Consider the following 19,360-nt stretch of genomic DNA (forward strand, 5'->3'; position numbering starts at 1 on the left):
TGCTTCCTGTCTGTGACCCTTGACACACAAAACCTAGCCCAAGGTGTGTGCTTCACTGTTGCTCTCAGAAGACTTCCTACGCAATCCACAAACACACACTGTTATACTGTACCTGGAACCCGGATGCCAGGAACCTGGGACTGTTTCAAACCTGCCTTTGGAAGTCTGTCTTTCTGTTTTGTTTTCACTGGAGGGCTTGAACCTAGGGCCTTGTGCATGCGAGGCAAGCACTTCACCACTGAGCTACACCTACAGCCTGGAAATTCTTCTTTATTGAATAAATACAAAGCCGGGTGGTGATGGCGCATGCCTTTAACCCCAGTACTCAGGAGGCAGAGCCAGGCAGATCTCTGTGAGTTAGAGGCCAGCCTGGTCTACAGAGCGAGATCCAGGTCAGGCACTAAAACGACACAGAGAAACCCTGTCTCAAAAAACAAAAAAAACCCAAAAAAACAAAAACAAAAAAAAAGAAAAGAAAAATAAATACAGAGTCAAACAGGTGGGCCAGCCAACATCTGTAGTTTTGGGGCCAAAAGGAGGAGGTCAGTCTTGTTCAGGACTCAGATCTCCATGAGCTGGTCATTTCCCACAATCACCTCGTTCATTCGTTTAGCTACAGAAAACAAAAAGAGAGAAAAGGTTTTCATTGAACTGGCAGCAAAAGATATCATTTCAAATCCAGCTGCTTCCAGAGAGGACAATGTTCCTTTCCAAAGGGCCTATGGGAGAGCATGTTCTTCTTCTTTTTTTTTTCCAAAGCTTATTCTTTTTTCTTTCTTTTTTTTTTTTTAAAAAAAATTTTTTTTTCCAGAGCTGAGGACCGAACCCAGGGCCTTGCACTTGCCTAGCAAGTGCTCTACCACTGAGCTAAATCCCCAATCCATTTTTTTTTCAAATTTATTTACTTTTATTTTATGTGCATTGTTTTTGCCTGCATGTAAATCTGTGTGAGAGTGTCAGATCTTGGAGTTACAGACAGTTGTTAGCTACCATGTGGGTGCTGGGATTTGAACCCAGGTCATTTGGGAAAGCAGTCAGTGCCCTTAACCGCTGAGCCACTTTTCCAGCCCCTGGGAGAGCACCTTCTTACATAAGGATGGAACTGACTCTGTACACCTGGCTTCGAGGAAACTTACAGAGCAAGATCATGGAGTGGTTAAAGCGCCATTGAAAGAGGACTAGAATTTACCCCAAGCAACACTATATACATGCTTTTGTTGTTGTTGTTGTTTTTGAGATAGTTTCTCTGTGTAGTCCTGGCTGTCCTGGAACTCACTCTGTAGACCAGGCTGGCTCAAACTCAGAGATCCACCTACCTCTGCTTCCTGAGTGCTGGGATTAAAGGTGCTCACCACCACTGCCTGGCATATACTACCTTTTAAAAATTGTTACTTATTTTATGAGTATGGATGTTTTGCCTGCTTGCATGTATATATGTATGTATACCACATGCATGCATGGTGCCCACAGAGGTCAGTAGAGGCATCAGATCCCCTGGACTGGAGTTACAGAGAGTTGTGAACTACCATGTGGATGCTGGGAACCAAATCGTAGTCCTTTGGAAGGATAGCCAGTGTTATTAACCAATGTTGCCAACTCTCCAGCCTGTTTTTCTATAAATATATACCTATAATAAAATTTACAAATCAGATCCAGAGACTAACAACTAACAATAAAACATAATCAAAACAATATGAATTATAACAACATGTGAATTGTCTCTCTCAAAATACCTTACCCTATGGGGTTCACTCCTTTTCCTGTGATGCTGTGAGATGATGCAGTCTTTACATGATGAGATGGAGGACAGGGAAGTTCTGGGCCAGGACCAGGTCAAGACCTCAAGAGAATGCACTTGCTAGACAAGGCTGAAGACCCACATAAGCCTGATGACCTGAATTTGGTCCCTGGAACCCATGTAAAAAGCCAGATGTGGTGGCTCTCGCCTGTAATCTCAGCATTCCCACAGCAAGATGGGAGGGAGAAACAGGCTAATCAATTGGAAGCTTGCAGACCAGCTAGCCCAGAGTACCCAGTATGGTAGAAACAAAAGAGACCCTGCCTCAGAAACATGGCAGTAGGAGATAACAACTCCTGAAAGTTGTCCTTTGTCTTCCACATGTGATCTGTGGCACACACCTTTACTCACACATACCTGAACACAAACAAACAAACAAAAAGATCCTAAAAGGCAGGCTATACAGGAATATGATAACTGAGGGAAAACAAGGTGATAGAAAGGATTACCATGTTAAAAATGAAAGACTGCCTGTTGAAATTAGGAAGGACTCCTGCTAACCAGGACCTGACGCATGTCAAACATAGGTCAAGACCTGACTTTACCAGGCCTGCTTTCACGGTTACGTGACTCTTCGTGACTCTTCACTACGGTCAACAGAGAAGAGGTTCAAACCTTGTCACGGACAGTAAGAAGAAACTCAGATGAAGCATGCAGTCGGTCTCTCTGGTTTTCACTGTTGACTGTGGCCTACCTACTGCTTGAGCAGGAGCTTGAACCTGGCTTCCAGGATCTTTGTCAGAAGCCTGAGAGTGCTTAGCTGGAGTGAAGAGTCAGATGTAACAAGGGCCCCTGGGCCAGGGGAGCAGCTCAAAGCCAGATGCACAGTCTGTGTGGGGCCTAGTGCTGTTGTTTATTTTATTTATGTTTATTATCATTGTTGTTTATTTTAGAGACAGGGTCTCACTATGCTTCTCAGGCCACCTGTCTCCCAAGGGCTGGGGTTAAGGAGTGAGCCCCATGCCCGGCTCTCCCACCTTATATTTCAAGACTGTCTCTCACTGATCCTGCAGCTTCCCTCTGAGCTAGACTGGCTAGCCAGCAAATGTGAGCATCTGTCCCCAGTGCAGGATTTTATATGGGTGCTGGGGATTTGAACCCAGGTTCTGATACTTGCACAGAGTACTTTATTCATTAAAGCCATCTCTCTAGCCCCTCTAAGTAACAGGTTTCGAGTGCTATATTGGTAGTTAGGAATTTATTTATTGTTTTATTTTATTTTTTTTAAGATTTATTTATTTATTATATACACACGGTGTTCTGGCCTGCATGTATGCCTGCAGGCCAGAAGAGGGCACCAGATCTCATTACAGGTGGTTGTGAGCCACCATGTGGTTGTTGGGAATTGAACTCAGGACCTCTGGAAGAGCAGCCAGTGCTCTTAACGGCAGAGCCATCCCTTATTGTCTAATTTTGAGGCAGTGTCTCACAAAGCTTAGGCTGAGCTAGAATACCTTAGTAGAGGAAAACGGCTCTGCATTCCTAGTCTCCCTGGAGTCGCTTCCCAAGTGTGTGCGCTACCACATTTGGCTAGACTTTATTCATTAAATTAAATTAATTTCTGAGGTATGAGTGTAGTGGGTAGCCATTCCAGCTTTGACCTGGAAGTTCCAACCCCCAGTGAGGCTTCGGCAACTGTCACTAACTGTCACGCCTACAAGGCAGGGCCAAGAGAGGACCCTGAAGACCCGAGATCCGGATGCGCGGGCTCTCTTGGTTCCTGGACCCTGGACACTCAAGGTAGACCGAGCAGAGTGTTCCAGAGAACACCGCCGAACTGCGCTACACCTTTCCCAGACCCTGTTACCTATCCCTTCACTTGTAAGTTATGCCACAAAATAAACCTCCCTTTTAACTACGTGGAGTTGCCTTAATAATTTCACCAATATATGAGTGTATGCCTGAATGTATGTATGTTCACTACATGTGTGCCTGGTAACCACAGAATTCAGAAGAGGCATCAGATCTCCTGGAACTAGAGTTATGGGCAGTTGTGAGCTGCCATGTGGGTGCTTGGCACTGAATATAGGTCCTCAGCAAAAATGGCAAGTGTTGCCAGGCAGTGGTAGTGTAGGACTTTAATTCTAGCACTCCAGGTAGGGGCAGAGGCAGGCGGACTTATGAGTTCAAGGCTAGCCCGGTCTACAGAGCAAGTTCCAGGATGGCCAGGGCTACTTAGAGAAACCCTGTCTCAAAGAGAGAGAGAGAGAGAGAGAGAGAGAGAGAGAGAGAGAGAGAGGGAGAGAGAGAGAGAGAGAGAGGGAGAAGACAAGGATTAAGTTGTAGAGCCATTTCTCTGGCTTCTATTTTATTTTATCTTTGGAAACAGGGTTTCACTATGTAGCCCTGGGTGGCTTAGCATTCACTATTTGGCTCAGGCTGACCTCAAACTCACAGAGATCTGCCTGCTCCTGCTGCCTGAGTGATAGAATTGAAGGCATGTGTCAATCTCTTTTCAAACAGGCTATTTGCTATTGCTCTTGGCTGCTCACCAGACCTTGATGGTAAGACCCTGTGGCTGAAAACACCACAAATTTTGGTCACAGGACATGGAAAAATCAAGTCGCTACTGACCAGGAACCTTTCTCCCTGCTGGCTAGCTTTCATAGTACTAGAAGCTGCTATGTAGGCTGCTAGGAGAACAAGCCACCAACAGTCTCAGTTAGCTGTGAGTCTTGTGAACTACAATCACTACCAAGGTGCCTAGACATGCACAGGGGAGTAACAGTGGCCAGATGTTATGATTTCCACCAGTCTTTCTCCAGGTTGTACAGACAGCTGAGCTGACAGCACAGCTCACAGCCACAGTTCTAAGCAGTTGAGAATGGTTATACCCCGCTACTCCTTTGCCAGGACAGAACTCTAGCAGACCATCTTCCTTACAAACTGGGTCAGGTCTCCTCCCTTGGAGTTCCTCCTGCCCTTGGCAGTTCTTCCTTTTCCATAATAAATTTCTAAAAATTTGATAATACATCAGCTACTCTCCAAAGGTGACTGTAAGTTTATGTTTTCATCTGAAGTATAAATATGAACCTATTTCTTACATCTTGCCCACTAAGCATCCTCTGTGCTAACGTGAGAAACGGCTTCCATGACTCTTAACTTGGGGTGTTGTTTACCTTTGGCTTCGATCCTCTGACCACTTCCAATCAAACAGTCCTTGATGTCCGCGCCCTTCTCAATCACCGCATTATTGCAGATGACGCTGCCCTGGATGCTGCTTCTGTAACACAGGAGCCAACACAGTAGTCACATTAGAGTACCTAGGGCTTCATCACCAACCGCTGCCCGGAAGCTCAGGCTCTTCCCTTGGCTGAGAACTGCTGGTCAGTCCTATGGGTGACTACATGTCTCAAGTTATTACTGGATCACAGAATGGCATTAGAGAATTTCAGAGTGGGCCACATTCATAATTACCCTTTTCCAAGTCCTTATTTGACTTTCCCCCATCTTCTTCCTTCCTTTTTAAGATGGGGACTGAATCTAGGGCTTTGTACATGTTGGACAAACCCTTTACAACTGAACTATGTGCACCCCCTTTTGAGACGGTGTCTCACATAGTCCAGGCTGGCCTTGAACTCACTATGTAGCCAAGAATGACACTGAACTCTTGATCCTCCTGCCTCTACCTACTAAGTGCTGGGATTATGGGTATATGTAAACACCCCAGCAATCAAGTTCTTTTTACTTTCTAAAATTTATTATTTATTATTTATGTGTGGGTAGATGTAATGGGGGGGCACACATGTGTCACAGTGTGTATAGAGGTCAGAGGCTAGCTTTTGAGAGCTGGTTTTCTCTTTCTGCAATGTGTGTTCTGGGTATCAAACTTTGGTTAGGTTTTGTGGAATGTGCCTTTAATCACTAGCCACCTTGAGGCCCAAGTTCTTTTTATTTTGAGACAAGGTCTTGCTATGCATTTCAGGTTGGCCTGGAACTAATGATTTTTCTGCCCCAGACACCCAAATCCTGGGATTATAGGCGTATGCTGTCATACCTATCTTGACACACATACACATACGAAAAGTTTTGTTTTGAGACAGGGTCTCACTATGCAGCTCTGGCTGTCCTGGAACTCACTATGCAGACCAGGCTGGCTTCTAACTCACAGAGATCTACCTGCCTCTGCTTATCAAGTACTGGGATTAAAGTGGTGTGCTACTATGCCAGGCTCCTAGCTTGACTTTAATTCTCAAGGTACCCAGGATCTTGGGGTATAATTTTCACTCAAATTCTCCTTGGTGGAGGGGTGGAATCTGAGGCTGGTCTGTAGATTCACCCATGAAGTCTTCTTATCTAGGATCACATGACAAATGTCATTGGGGCCCAGAAATTAAGGATTTTTCTGGTTGGGCATAGTGGCATATACCTTTAATGCCAGCACTCGGGAGACAGAGGCAGGAGGCTCTCTGTGAGTTCAAGGCCAGTCTGGTCCACAGAGAGAGTTCCAGGGCAACCAAGGCTACACAGAGAAACCCTGGGGGTGGAGGGAGATGATCAACTATGGAAAAAATCGTCTCCTACAGCTCTTACCACAGACTCTAGTTAAACAAAATATTATTCATTCAGAGATGGGAGGGGAAAGATGTGTGTGTATACATTTTAATTATTTGTTTTGTTTTGTTTTTCCAAGTGCTGGGATTAAAGGTATGCACCACCACTGGCAAGCTGCACTCTTATTTTTTAAATTTTGTTTGGGAGGGGCTATATGGGGGTAAGAGGACAACTTGAGGGAGTCAGGTTTTTTTTTTTTCCTTTTTTCGAGACAGGGTTTCTCTGTGTAGTTTTGGTGCCTGTCCTAGATCTGGCTCTGTAGACCAGGCTGGCCTCGAACTCACAGAGATCCGCCTGGCTGTGCCTCCTGAGTGCTGGGATTAAAGGCTGAGTCAGTTTTTTTTTTTTTTTCCTGCCATGCAGGTCCTAGGGACCGAGGTCACCAGGCTTGACAACAGAAACTCTTACCTACTGAGCTGTCTTGGTCTCGCTCTCTCTCTCTCTCATATACAGGCGTGTGTTGGCAGTGTTGGGAATTGAACCCAGGGCCTCATACATGGTAGACAAGCACTCTGCCACTGAAATACATCCCTAGCACAAAAATGGATATTTTAAAAACCATCTTATCTCAAGCCAAGGACAGTGGCTTGGGCCTGTTATCCCAGCTACTCAGGAGGCTAAACCAGGAAGACTACAAGTTCAGGGTCTTCTTCAGTATAGAGTGAGATCAAGCACTGTCTGTACAACTCAGTGGGACTCTGTATCAAAATAAAGAAAAGGGGGGTAGTTTGGGCAGTATTACTTATAGAGCACTTGCTCAGCATATGGAAATCCCTGGGCTCAGTCTTTAGTACTGCCACCCTCCCCCCAAATCAAACAAACAAAAAGTTCTATTTCAGAAAGACTGCTTTGTTCAAATGATGTTGCCCTTTACTCCACTCCACTAGAAGGATGCTGTAGGCCCTAAACACACTCTCAAAAGCAGCAGCAGCTCTTGCTGTTTGACTGAATTTAGAACCACCTCTCTGTCTCCTGAAGACTGTGAGGGCGAGAACAGTCTTTAAGAAATTGTTATTATCATGTGATGTGTATATGTATAGTGCCATGGCAAGTTTTGAGAGTTGGTTCTTGTTTTTCACTGTGGGTCCAGGGATTGAACTCAGCCCCTCAGGCTTGCACAGCAAGAGTTTTTACCTGCTGAGACATCTCACCAGCTGGAAAAGGTCTTTACATTTAAAAAAAAAATCTGAGACAGGGTCTCTCAACATAGCCCTGGCTGTCCTGGAACTCACTATGTAGACCAGGTGGGCCCAAACTCAGAGATCCACTAAGTGCTGGTATTAAAGGTGTGCCCACCACACCTGGCAGAAAAAGGTCCTTTTGAAAACTATCGCCAACACTCATTACAGATATATGCCAGGTACTACGCTAAACACACCATATATTATAGCAACGAGTCTTCACAACTCTGCCCTGGGCAGGGCCAGCGAGATGGTTCAGGGAGGAAAGGCCCTTGCTGTGCAAACCTGAGGACGGGGGTTCAATGCCCGGAACCCACTTAAAGGTGAAAGGAGAGAGCTGGCTCCAGAAGGCTGTCCTCTAACTTCTCTAAGTCATGATACATATGCCTCCGCCCCAACCCCATCCCCACTATTCATACAGCACACACAATAATAAAGAAAATATTTTGCTGGATGGTGGTGGCACATGCCTTTAATCCCAGCACTCCAGAGGCAGAGACAGGAGGATTTCTGTGAGTTTGAGGTCAGTCTGGTCTACAGAGCAAGTTCCAGGACAGCCAAGGGTGTTACACAGAGAAATTCTGTCTTGAAAAACAAAACAAAATTATGGGCAACACAGAAAACAAGAACATCTTTTGTCTTAGCCTCCATCAGTTTTTTTTTTAAGTAGGTCTAGGATGAGAACCTTATGTATTTAATTAGAGAAAACATTTCTAGGTGATTTTCTGAATACCATTTTTATCTGATATAAAAATAGCATCCAAATTTTATAGATGAAATAACAGATTTAGGGAATTTAAACCATTTATTCTAAACCATGTAACTGCTAAACAACATATTCAAATCCAGTTCTGCCTGATACTAGAACTCATATTCTTTTCTTTTTTTATGAGATAGGGTTTCTCTTTGTAACAGCCTTGGCTGTTCTGGAACTTGCTTTGTAGACCAGGTTGGCCTCAAACTTACAGAGATCATCTGGCCTCTGTTTCCGGAGTGCTGGGATTAAAGGTGTGTGCCACCATTGCCTGGAGGTATCAACATGATTTAAACAGCACTATTCATATGATGTTGAACTTTCAATGAGAATGGCCCACACCCATGAAGAAGTGCTGATGCCATAGGCAGGATGTTGGGCAGGATTCTGCTACACAATAGCCAGTCCTTGGTACAGCTCAGAAGTCTAGCGATGCAGCTCATTCATAGAAGGTGTTAGAATTTTGACCTGGAACCAAAATCCAGAACTGTCTACAGACAATCAGCTGAGCATAACTGGGCACCCAAAGCACAAGGTGCTCTCTCAGCATGCAGAGCTTTACTGCTCAGATGGCAGCCCAGAGTCAAACAGGAAACAGGCTATCTATGCTATCTCCATTCCTAGGGAAGGCTAAAGCCTATTCTAGGCTGAGCATCTCTGTGGGTGGTATGAATGGGACAAGTATTAGTTTGCTTTTTGGCAGTCTCAGAATACATTCAGTGGGTGTTCTACAAGGTACAATCCAGAACTTTGCAACTTGTCCAAATTGCAAAGCATTACAGTCAGCAGTTACCATAGCTCCATATCCTTTGGGAAATTCCCTACAGAGGGTAGGTAATATGGAAAGTGCAGAATGCCTTATATACACGGGTTCCAGAGACAAAACAAGTTTCCACTTAGCCAAAGCAAAGTCTAATGTCTGAAGGTAGCAGCAATGTATTTTTCCTATCAGTGGTTAAGATCCTAAAAGCATGCTCTGGAGCTAGGCAAGTGGTGGGCAGACAATAGTTAGTGGGCAGGCAAGAGCCAGTGGGCAGACAAGAAACAGTCAGTGGAACACAAGAAGCTGCGGATGAGGATTCCTGGACATAGCTGTGGGGTTGACTGATTAGAACCTCAGTGATGTGGAGAGGTTGGAATGTTGCAGGTCTGGAGCCTAATTACAAGTTATTTTGGGCTATCTTTAGTTCTTGCCCACCACTGTGTTGAACCTAACATCCTGTGACTAACAGATAAAAACCTTTGGAATGCATTAACTTAACAAACCTGAGTTTCCAGCAAAGGGCTAAGGCAGCATCTAAAGCCAGTGCAGAGTTCTCCTGGTCTTGCTGTAACCCATCTACCCAGTGTAGCCACTGACACATTGGAAACGCGTTCTGATTTATGCCTTTCTTTGTTCTGTTACTATAGAAAGTTCAGAATTGCAACCTCATTGGAATATGTTTACTTGGGGAGACCGAAATCTATGTTCCAGGGCCATGGCCTCTCATATTTGGCTCCAAAATAAACCACAGCTTTATTCCTTTGAGTGAGAGCCGTTTCTTTCATTGACAAGGCCATAATTAAAGACTACTGACTGGCTATACTGGAATCTGGATGTGGGTGGGAAGCATCACCGGAAGGAAGTGGCTGGAATGACTGAGGTCAGATTTCCACAATGCTCCACAGCCTGCTTTTCCTTTTCTTTAGCAGTTCTAAGCAGGGTCTTCAGGAGCCTGCTTTATCGACAGTCTTATCTAGTCTATGTGTAACTTGTGAGATGCATTGGTTTTCCGTGTAGAGCCTGTATTATGACTGGAAAAAGGAGGCTGACCAATGGGAAGCCGCAGGCTCTATGAACAAAGGGTAGGAAGCTTTTTTCTGACCGTTTGTCTCAACTGTTCTTCACTTTCATTGCAGATACCACAAACTGCCTTTTATCCCAGTACTGGGGAGACAGAGGTAAACAGATTTCTGCAAGTTCAAGGCCAGCTAGGACTACACAGTAAAGCCCTATCTCAAAACAAAACTAAAAACTAAAACAAAAACCCACCAAAAAAATCAAAACCTCAAACCACCAAGGGCTGGGATGTGACCCAGTGGGCTCCATCCTAGTACCCATTATATATTTTATGTATGGTGTATTAATATATCTAATAATTCTTTTCCTTTTTCTTTTCTTTTTTTTTCTGGCCTCAAACTCATAGAGATCCACCTGCTTCTGCCTCCTAAGTGCTGGGACTTAAGGTGTGTACCACCTTACCTGGCAGTTTCTTATTTTTTGAGACAGGGTCTCATACTGTAGTTCAGGCTGGCCTTGGACTCACCGTGTAGCCCAGGCTGGCTTTACACTTGAGGCAGTCCTCTTCCTCTGCCTCCAGAATGCTGGGATTATAGACATGAACTACCACAAGCAGCCCGTGAATGTTCCAACTCATCTCTACTACTGAAATACACCTTCAGCCCAAAGATCAGGGATTTTACTAGGAGTATATGTATTTATTTGCTCATGATAGAGGGGATGGAGAGGTAGGAGGACTATGTCCACCTTTCTTAGGTTGCCAATTCTCAGCAAGACTGTATTTTTCCTGCCTGAGCACCTAAAAGGTAAAAGAAAAGAACTGGGCCCAGCACCAGAACCAGTTTCTGCCTCCTAATATTAGCTCTCAGCTGGCACTAGGGACTGTGCTGTGTTAATTCTCTCTTCAATGCTCTCTGAGAAGCCACTCAATGACGGCTAAGATTAATGGAGACTTGGTCCTTAATTATTCTTGGTGGGCTCACATTTTAAACAAAAAGGCAGACCCTGGGAAAGGATTATGCTTCTTTGGCCAGGTACACCACTCTGTACCATATCGTGTCATACCACAGAAGGAAGAAGCCCTGACTGGTGACACAAAGGTACCTCTAAATTCTCCATCCTTTCCTGGTTTTAAGTCTTTCTTCAGTGCTGGGAAATAGGGTATGTGTGTGTGCGTGTGTATGTGTTTGGAGACCCAGGACTCATGTAGCACAGGTTGGCCTCAAATTTGCTATGTAGTCAAGGGTAACCTTGTCTTGAGGTCCCAAGCGCTGGGCTTACTGGTGTGTGCCACCAATCCTGGCTAGGACCAGAGAATAGTAAAGTAGTAGAATGCTTGCCTAACTTGAGAATTCAGAGAGTTCTGAATTCAATTCACAGTACCAACACACACATACACAAGACTTCCTTTAGTTTATTCTAGGGAGGAAAAGAATACACATACAAACACACTCTTGTATGTACATGTGTGCATACACAATGTTTATACATCTGTGTGTGTGTGTATGTGTGTGTGTGAAAGAGTGTACAGGTGAGCACTCTTTTGTGCACTTTTGGAGACCAGTGGTTGACTTCAGGTGTCTTCAGTTACTCCCTACTTTATTATTATACATTTATCTATTTAGTGTGTACCATGGTGGGTGTGTAGGTCAGAGGTAGGTCTGCTTTTACCATGCCATTTCTAGGGATCAAACTCAGGTTGCCAGGCTTGGCAGCAAGCACTTCCACATGCTGAGCCATCTTACCAGCCCTTATCTTATTTTTTGAGACAGGATCTCTATTTGAACCTGGAGCTTACCAACTTTGCTAAACTAACCAACCAGTCAGCAAGCCCTAGGGATCCTTCCTGTCTCCATCTTCCCAGACTAGAATTTTCAGTGTGTACTGCCGTGACCAGCTTTTTAAAAGATGCATCTTATTTTTATTTGTGTGTGTGTGTGTGTGTGTGTGTGTGTGTGTGTGTGTGCATGTGCCCCACAAGTGAGAAGGTAGCTAAGGAGGCCAGAAGAGGGTGTCATATTCCCTGCAGGTGGAGTTACAGGTGGTTGTGAGCTGCCTGACATGGAACCTGGATATGGGGCAGGGGATGTTAGTTGGTACAATGTTTTGGATTTGATTCCTGGCATCACATAAATCAGGTATGGTGGTACATACCTGTAATCTCATACAAAAAGAAAAAAAAAAAGCAAGTATTTTCTTTTCTTTCTTTTGGAGACAGAAATTCATGGATCTCAGATAGGCCTTAAACATTTTTTTTTCTTGCCTATTTAGGGTTCTTTTTTTTTTTTTTTTTTTTGGTTTTTCGAGACGGGGTTTCTCTGTGTAGCTTTGCGCCTTTCCTGGAACTCGCTTTGGAGACCAGGCTGGCCTCGAACTCACAGAGATTCGCCTGCCTCTGCCTCCCGAGTGCTGGGATTAAAGGCGTGCGCCACCACCGCCCGGCCTAGGGTTCTTTTCTTGAGACAGCATTTCATTATATACTGTCTTGAAACTCACTCTGTAGACCAGGCGTTCTCAAACTCAGTCTCCCAAGTGCTAGGATTAAAGGTGTGTTCCACTTTCTTCCTTTTTGAAAGGTGGCTTTCTGGTCTTCTTTCACTTCTGATGCTAGAGACTGAACGCAGGCTTTTGCATACACTGGGGAAGTATTGCACCACTGAGCTTCATGCCCAGCACTGCTGTGGTTTTGAAAGAGCCAAGAGGGGCTGTTTGTCAAATTAGCATAGGCTTCCGAGGTATTATAGAAACAGGCAGGTTGTGCATCATGCACTTAATTTTAACAAGGTTCATTTTCAACTGAGCATGGCATTTTATGACTGTAATCCTAGCACTTGGGAGGTGAAGGCAAAAGGGTCAGGAGTTTATCTTTAGCTATAGAATTAGTTGTAGGTCAGCTTGGGCTATATAGGGAGACCTTGTCTATAACCAAACCAATAATGTAATATAAAGAGTTAAGAATGTCCTGAATAGGGGGACTGGAAGCTGGGCCTGGTAGTACAGGCCTATAATCCCAGCTACTTGGGAGGCTCAAGCAGGAAGAATTCTTTAAAAGATCAAATTTAAGGCCTCCCTGGGCTACAGAGCCAGTCAAGGCAGCTCGGGCAACTTAGCCAGACTCTATTTTAAAATAAAAAGTAGCCGGGCGGTGGTGGCACATGCCTTTAATCCCAGCACTTGGGAGGCAGAGATAGGTGGATCTTTGTGAGTTTGAGGCAAGCCTGGGCTACAGAGTGAGTTCCAGGAAAAGGTACAAAGCTACACAGAGAAACCCTGTCTCAAAAAAAAAAAAAAAAAAGTAAAATAAAAAGTAAAGTTCAGTGGCAGCACACACCTTTGATCCCAGCACTCGGGAGGCAGAGGTGGATGGATCTCCTATTTGAGGCCAGCCTGGTCTACAGGGCAAGTTCCAGGACAGCCAGGGGTACACAGAGAAACACTGTCTTGAAAAAAAAATTAAATAAAAGTAAAAAGAGAAGATAAGGGGCTAGAGAGATGACTCAGAGGTTAAGAACTCATACTATTGCAGAGGACTTGAGTTAGGTTTCTTTTTTTTTTTTTAAACTTTCTTTCTTTTTTTTTTTTTAAAAGATTTATTTATTTATTATGCATACAAAGTTCTGTCTGCATGTGTGCCTGCAGGCCAGAAGAGGGCACCAGATCTCATTACAGATGGTTGTGAGCCACCATGTGGTTGTTGGGAATTGAACTGAGGACCTCTGGAAGAGCAGTCAGTGCTCTTAACCTCTGAGCCATCTCTCCAGCCCTTGAGTTAGGTTTCTAACATCAAAACTGGATGGTTCAAAACCACCTGTAACTCCAGCCCCAGAGGAATCAGACATTCTACTGGACTTTTGCTATGGACAGCATTAAACAACAACAAAAAACCAGTTTAGAGATGGCTCAGCAACTAAGTACATATGTTGCTCTTTTAGAGAACTGCAGTTTGATTCCCAGAACCACACCAAGAGGCTCACAACAGTCTGTAACTCCAGCTTCAGGGAATATAATTGGGTGGATACCTATATTCAAGTGTAAACACACACACACACACACACACACACCCCAAACCAAAACAAATAACCCAAAACAAAACAATAAGAACTGGGGCATGACGGTACATACTCTCGTAATGCTAGAATTTGGGAAGCAGAAGTAGGGCATGATGGGACATATTCGTAATGCTAGAATTTGGGAGGTAGAAGTGGAATGATTAGGAGTTCAAAGTCATCTTCTGCTATACATTAAGTTCAAGTTCAGCCTGTGCTACATCAGACTAGGCTCCAAAACAAACAAGAAAGGATACTGCTGTGTGGCAGAACCCTTGGCCTAGCACGTGTAAGGCCCTGGGTTCAATCCCTATCACCACAAAAAAAGCAGGTGGAATGGGGGTCAAGGATAGAAAAACAAGGATCCAGTGTGCAGGCCAGTCAGCTGAGTGTATCGTGAAGGCTATGTTCAAGGGAATAATTAGAATGAGAAACAGGAATAGCTTGTTTGGCTTTGAGGGCTAAACTTGGCTAACCATAGACAGCATAGAAAACCCAGTAAAATCCTGACTTCCAGCTTGCTTACACTGAAGACGGGATTAGAAACTGTTTTGATGTCATCCACCTCATATTAAGAGGCAATACAGATGTAGTTGAGGGGAACTAAAGAGACAGACAACAAACTAAAGCCTTGACAATTAAGGCTTTTTTTTTGTTTTTTTTTAGAGATTTGTTATTTTATATATGAGGCCTCTATCTACATGTACACCTGTATGCCAAAGAGGGCATCAGATCCTATTATAGATGGTTGTGAGCCACCGTACGACTGCTGGGAATTGAACTCAGGACCTCTAGAGCCAGTGTCCTTAACCACTGAGCCATCTCTCTGGCCCTGACAATTAAGTTTTGACTAGACTTTGTTTGTTTGGTGTGTGTGTGTGTGTGTGTGTGTGTGTGTGTGTGTGTGTGTGTGTGTGCCATTTATCCAGTCCCCTCTACCTTTTTTCCCTTCAATGTATTTGTGTTACATTTATGTGTATGAGTGTGGGCATGTTTGTGTAGAGGTCAGTGGACAGCATGGATGTCAGGCCTTGCCATCTGTCTTCTTTTAGACAGGGTCTCCTGTGGTTCTTTGCGATGCCAGGCTAGCTGGCTTATGAGTCTCTGAGGATTTTTGTCTCTGCTTTGAATCTTGCTGAAGGAGCACTGGGGTTACAGACAAACATGGGCTATCATGTCGTATTCTCAGGGTTCTGAGGATCTAAACTCAGGTCCTCAAGCTTGCACAGCAAGCTTTTACCCTCTGTGCCATCTGCCCAGCCCCTCACCAGACTTGATTCCCGACTACCGGCTGTCATAGAAAGTGGCAGAAAACAGAGGAATAAGCAGGAATTTTCTCAGAACAGTCTTGCCTACACCTTCCCCAAGGTGGTCCTATTAGCATGTCTCAATCCCTGAGGACCTTGGGCAGGCAGCCAAGTCACTGTCCACCAGACCTTTGCAGCCCATAGCTGCTGGCAGAAATAAGCACATCGTGAGTATGAGAACGTTCCTTCTAAATAAACTCATGCACCACTCTGAGATTCAGTCCAGACAATAACAGAAGGGTAATCAAAACTCGTGTCTGAATTTTAATTACCCTTTTCTAGTTTATCATAGGTAATTAAAACTAAGTGACCCCAAAGTAATGGGGAAAAGTTCGTATGGGACGAAAGAGATCTAATCTTATCATCAGATGCTAATTTGCAGAATTGTGTGATCTCTCATGGCCTTCCTGGTCATGAGTCCTGTGTGGTCCAATCCTAATTTTTTTTTGAGACATGATCTCCCTTTTAGCTTAGACTAGTTCTGAACTTAATGATTCTCCTGCCTCAGCCTTCAAAGTGCTGAGATTACAGGCATGCAACATCTTGTTCCAATTCTTTTTTTTTTTTTTTTTTTGAGACAGGCTCTTTGTAAACTTGGCTGGCCTGGAACTTGCTTTGCAGACCAGCTGGCCTCAGACTCACAGAGATCGGCCTGCCTTACTGTCATGTGGATGCTAGGATCAAACTGGGCCCTCTGGAAGAGTAACTAGTGCTCTTAACTGCCATTAGGCTCTGGGGATCAGACTTATGTCCTCCTGCTCCGAGGACAAGCACTTTACTAAGGTTCATTCCTAAACCCATCAGTCACTCTGTCTGAACTGTCAAAGTAACTGTTTTCTCCAGGGTTTTGTTAAGAGTTAGGTGTGGCGGTACAGGACTATTTGGGCAACCGAAGGAAAGTTAAACCTACGATTCGAGGCCAGCTGGCCCCAATTCAAGATAAACAAATACTCAACAAGCTCCCCACCCCACATGTTCAGCCCAATGGATCGCTGTGCTCCCCGCCCCCCATCTCACTCTTTGGACACAGTGTAGTCAGGCTGGTTTCTAACTATGGATCTTCCTGTCTCCACTTTTTGAATGCTGAGAATTTGCTACTATGATGAGCCAGTCCAGAGATTTAAAAAATTTTTTTTTTAAATTTGCTTTTGCAACCTATGGTGGTGGCATACACCTTTCATCCCATGACTCAGGGGACAGATGCAGGCGAATCTCTGTGAGTTCCAGGCCAGCCTGATCTACAGAGTGAGTTCCAGGAGGACCAGGACTACACGGAGAAACCCTGTCTAAAAAAAAAAAAAAAAGCATAAGGGACAGAGTCTCAGTGCGGACTCCTGGCTGGCCTAGAACTCATGACTACACTAGGCTGGTCCTAAACTCCCAGAGATCCACCTGCCTCTGCCTCTTCTGGGATCAAAGGTATGTGCCACCAATGCTCACCTAGCAAAGCAGATTTTTGTTTTTTTTTTAAAGACAGGGTTTCTCTGTATAGCCTTGGCTGTCCTGAAACTCAGAGATCTGCCTGCCTCTGCCTCCTGAGTACTGGGGTTAAAGGCTTAAACTTGTCATATATAACCCAGGCTAGCCTCAAATTTGAAATCATCTTGCCTCTGGCTCTCAAAGTCCTAGGATTATAGGAGTATGTTACTACATTGGTGAGGAACCACACTTTCATTTGCTTTAAATACAGTTTCAGCGAAAGGTTTATCTCTTGTTGTTTTGAGGCAGAGTCTCATGCATTCCAGGCTGGCCCTGAGTCCCTACATAGCTGAAGATGACTTTGAATTCCTGATCTTTCTGCTTCACACCCAATTTGTGTGGTGCTAGGATTAAACCAGGGGCCTTGTGCATATATGCTAGACAAGCACTCAATCATCTATATCCCTAGTCCCAGATTTTGGACTTTTACTTTTAGGTTTTTTTTTTTTTTTTGGTTTTTCGAGACAGGGTTTCTCTGTGTAGCTTTGCGCCTTTTCCTGGAACTCACTTGGTAGCCCAGGCTGGCCTCGAACTCACAGAGATCCGCCTGGCTCTGCCTCCCGAGTGCTGGGATTAAAGCCGTGCGCCACCACCGCCCGGCTTACTTTTAGGTTTTTATTTTTTATACATATGGATGTCTGTGTAAGCATGCACACATGTATGTAGGTGCCTGCAGAGATCAGAGAAGGGCATTAGATCCTCTGATGTTGGAGTTATGGGCAGTTGTGAACTGCTAGATGTGGATGCTGAGAACCAAACTTGGGTCCTCTGGAAGGGCAATAAGTGCTCTTAACCACAGGGTCATCCCTTCGGACCCCAGCTTTGGACTTTAAACACAGTGGAAATGTTAAAGATTATGGGGACAGTACTGTCCTTTCATGCTCAGCCTTATTCCCTTTAAACTAGGTCTTTCACTGAACCCGAAGTGCTGTTTCAGCTAGGCAGGCTGGCTATAGCGTTCCCAGGATCCATCTGTCTTCCCTTCCCAATGCTGGTGTTAAAGGCACATGTGGCCATAGCTGGCTTTTATGTAGGTGTTGAGGAATCAGACTCAGATCCTCACACTTGCATAGTTACTGAGCCATCTCCCAAGCCCCAGTGGTGTAGTTTTTGAGTGTGAACTTTGTAGATGACAATGTTGTGTCACAATGTCAAAAGGGTGGTCATGTCTAAGAGTACAAATTATTTCTCAGCTGGGGATGGTACTGCATGCCTACCAGCACAGCATTCAGGGGCTGAAGCAGGATGCTTATGGGGAGAAGACCAGACTGGGCTACATAGCAAGTTCTAGGCCAGCCTGGGTTAAAGGCACAGTTTGTAGAGAGGCTTGCTTTTTTTTTTTTTTTTTTTTTTTGGTTTTTCGAGACAGGGTTTCTCTGTGTAGCTTTGCGCCTTTCCTGGAACTCACTTGGTAGCCCAGGCTGGGAGAGGCTTGCTTTTTATGTATGGCTTTTATGTCCACTCCTCTTATGCCACGGCCTCCAGGAAGCTTTGGGGTATTAAGGTACGGGAAAGTGACACTTAGGCACTGGGACAATGTCACTGTAGCCCTGCACAGGGCTCACTACTGTGGTCATCTTCATAAAACAGGACCCCAAAGAAGAGAAGCAGCTTTTCATAGGCGCACACTGCTCCATGTGAGGGAGGGTGCTAGTGATGTTTTAAGAGTTCACGTCGGGCTGGAGAGATGGCTCAGAGGTTAAGAGCACTGACTGCTCTTCCAGAGGTCCTGAGTTCAATTCCCAGCAACCACATGGTGGCTCACAACCACCTAATGAGATCTGGCTCCCTCTTCTGGTCATACATGCTGTATACATAATAAATAAATAAATCTTTAAAAATCTTAAAAAAAAAAAAAAAAAAAGAGTTCACGTCATGGAAGCAAAACCAGATTTCAAAGGTGCTAAGCTTCTTCCTTCCTTCCTTAACTGGGTTGGGTGAGTCCACCAAAGCTCCCGGGGTACCAGAAGCCTTGCCTCATGCAGGCGCAATGGGAGACATACCCTTCTTCCACGATGACAGAGTTCATGAGAAGGCAATTGGTAACAGTCACTCTATCTTGTATGATACAGGATGAGCCAATGACTGAGCGCTTAATAGATGACTTATTTCCAACTTGTGTATCTGGCCCGATGAGGCTGTCAACTCCAACCTGCAAGGCAAATAGAAACCTTGTCCATTCATCTCAACCAACTACAAATCACCCTTCATCTTTTTGAGTTGGTATCTAATGGGATTTTTCCATAGAAACAACTCAGGGGGATGATTAGTAGTATTTCTCAAGACCCAAAGGTCAAACAGCTTTTCCAACACCAGCTCCAACTAACACTGAAGCATGGGCCCTCTTCTTCCAAGAAAAACAAAACAAAACCAACAAATCAGACATATGTGTGCACTCACATATTTGTATACTCAGCTCAGGTTGGCCTCTGACTTCTTTTTGTTTTTATTTTTTATGTGC

At 44.5% G+C, this 19,360-nt stretch overlaps 1 protein-coding gene across 5 annotated transcripts in view; it reads right to left on the reverse strand.

Annotated features, from left to right (window-relative positions):
* Positions 1-250: 250 nt before the first annotated feature.
* Positions 251-19,360, reverse strand: part of Eif2b3 (eukaryotic translation initiation factor 2B subunit gamma) — an 86,868-nt gene continuing 67,758 nt past the window's right edge. For all 5 annotated transcript variants that reach the window (XM_052717560.1, XM_052717562.1, XM_052717559.1 and 2 more), the window contains 3 exons: positions 18,903-19,051; positions 4,918-5,021; positions 251-613 (listed from right to left, as the gene is read on the reverse strand). In XM_052717560.1, the coding sequence (XP_052573520.1) occupies positions 561-613; positions 4,918-5,021; positions 18,903-19,051 (306 nt within the window). In that variant the 3' untranslated portion in view covers positions 251-560. The remainder of the gene's footprint in view (positions 614-4,917; positions 5,022-18,902; positions 19,052-19,360) is intronic.

The sequence above is a fragment of the Peromyscus californicus genome, unplaced genomic scaffold, assembly GCF_007827085.1.
Source record: "Peromyscus californicus insignis strain IS unplaced genomic scaffold, ASM782708v3 Scaffold_5__1_contigs__length_169319896, whole genome shotgun sequence".
NCBI classification, from domain to species: Eukaryota; Metazoa; Chordata; class Mammalia; order Rodentia; family Cricetidae; genus Peromyscus; species Peromyscus californicus.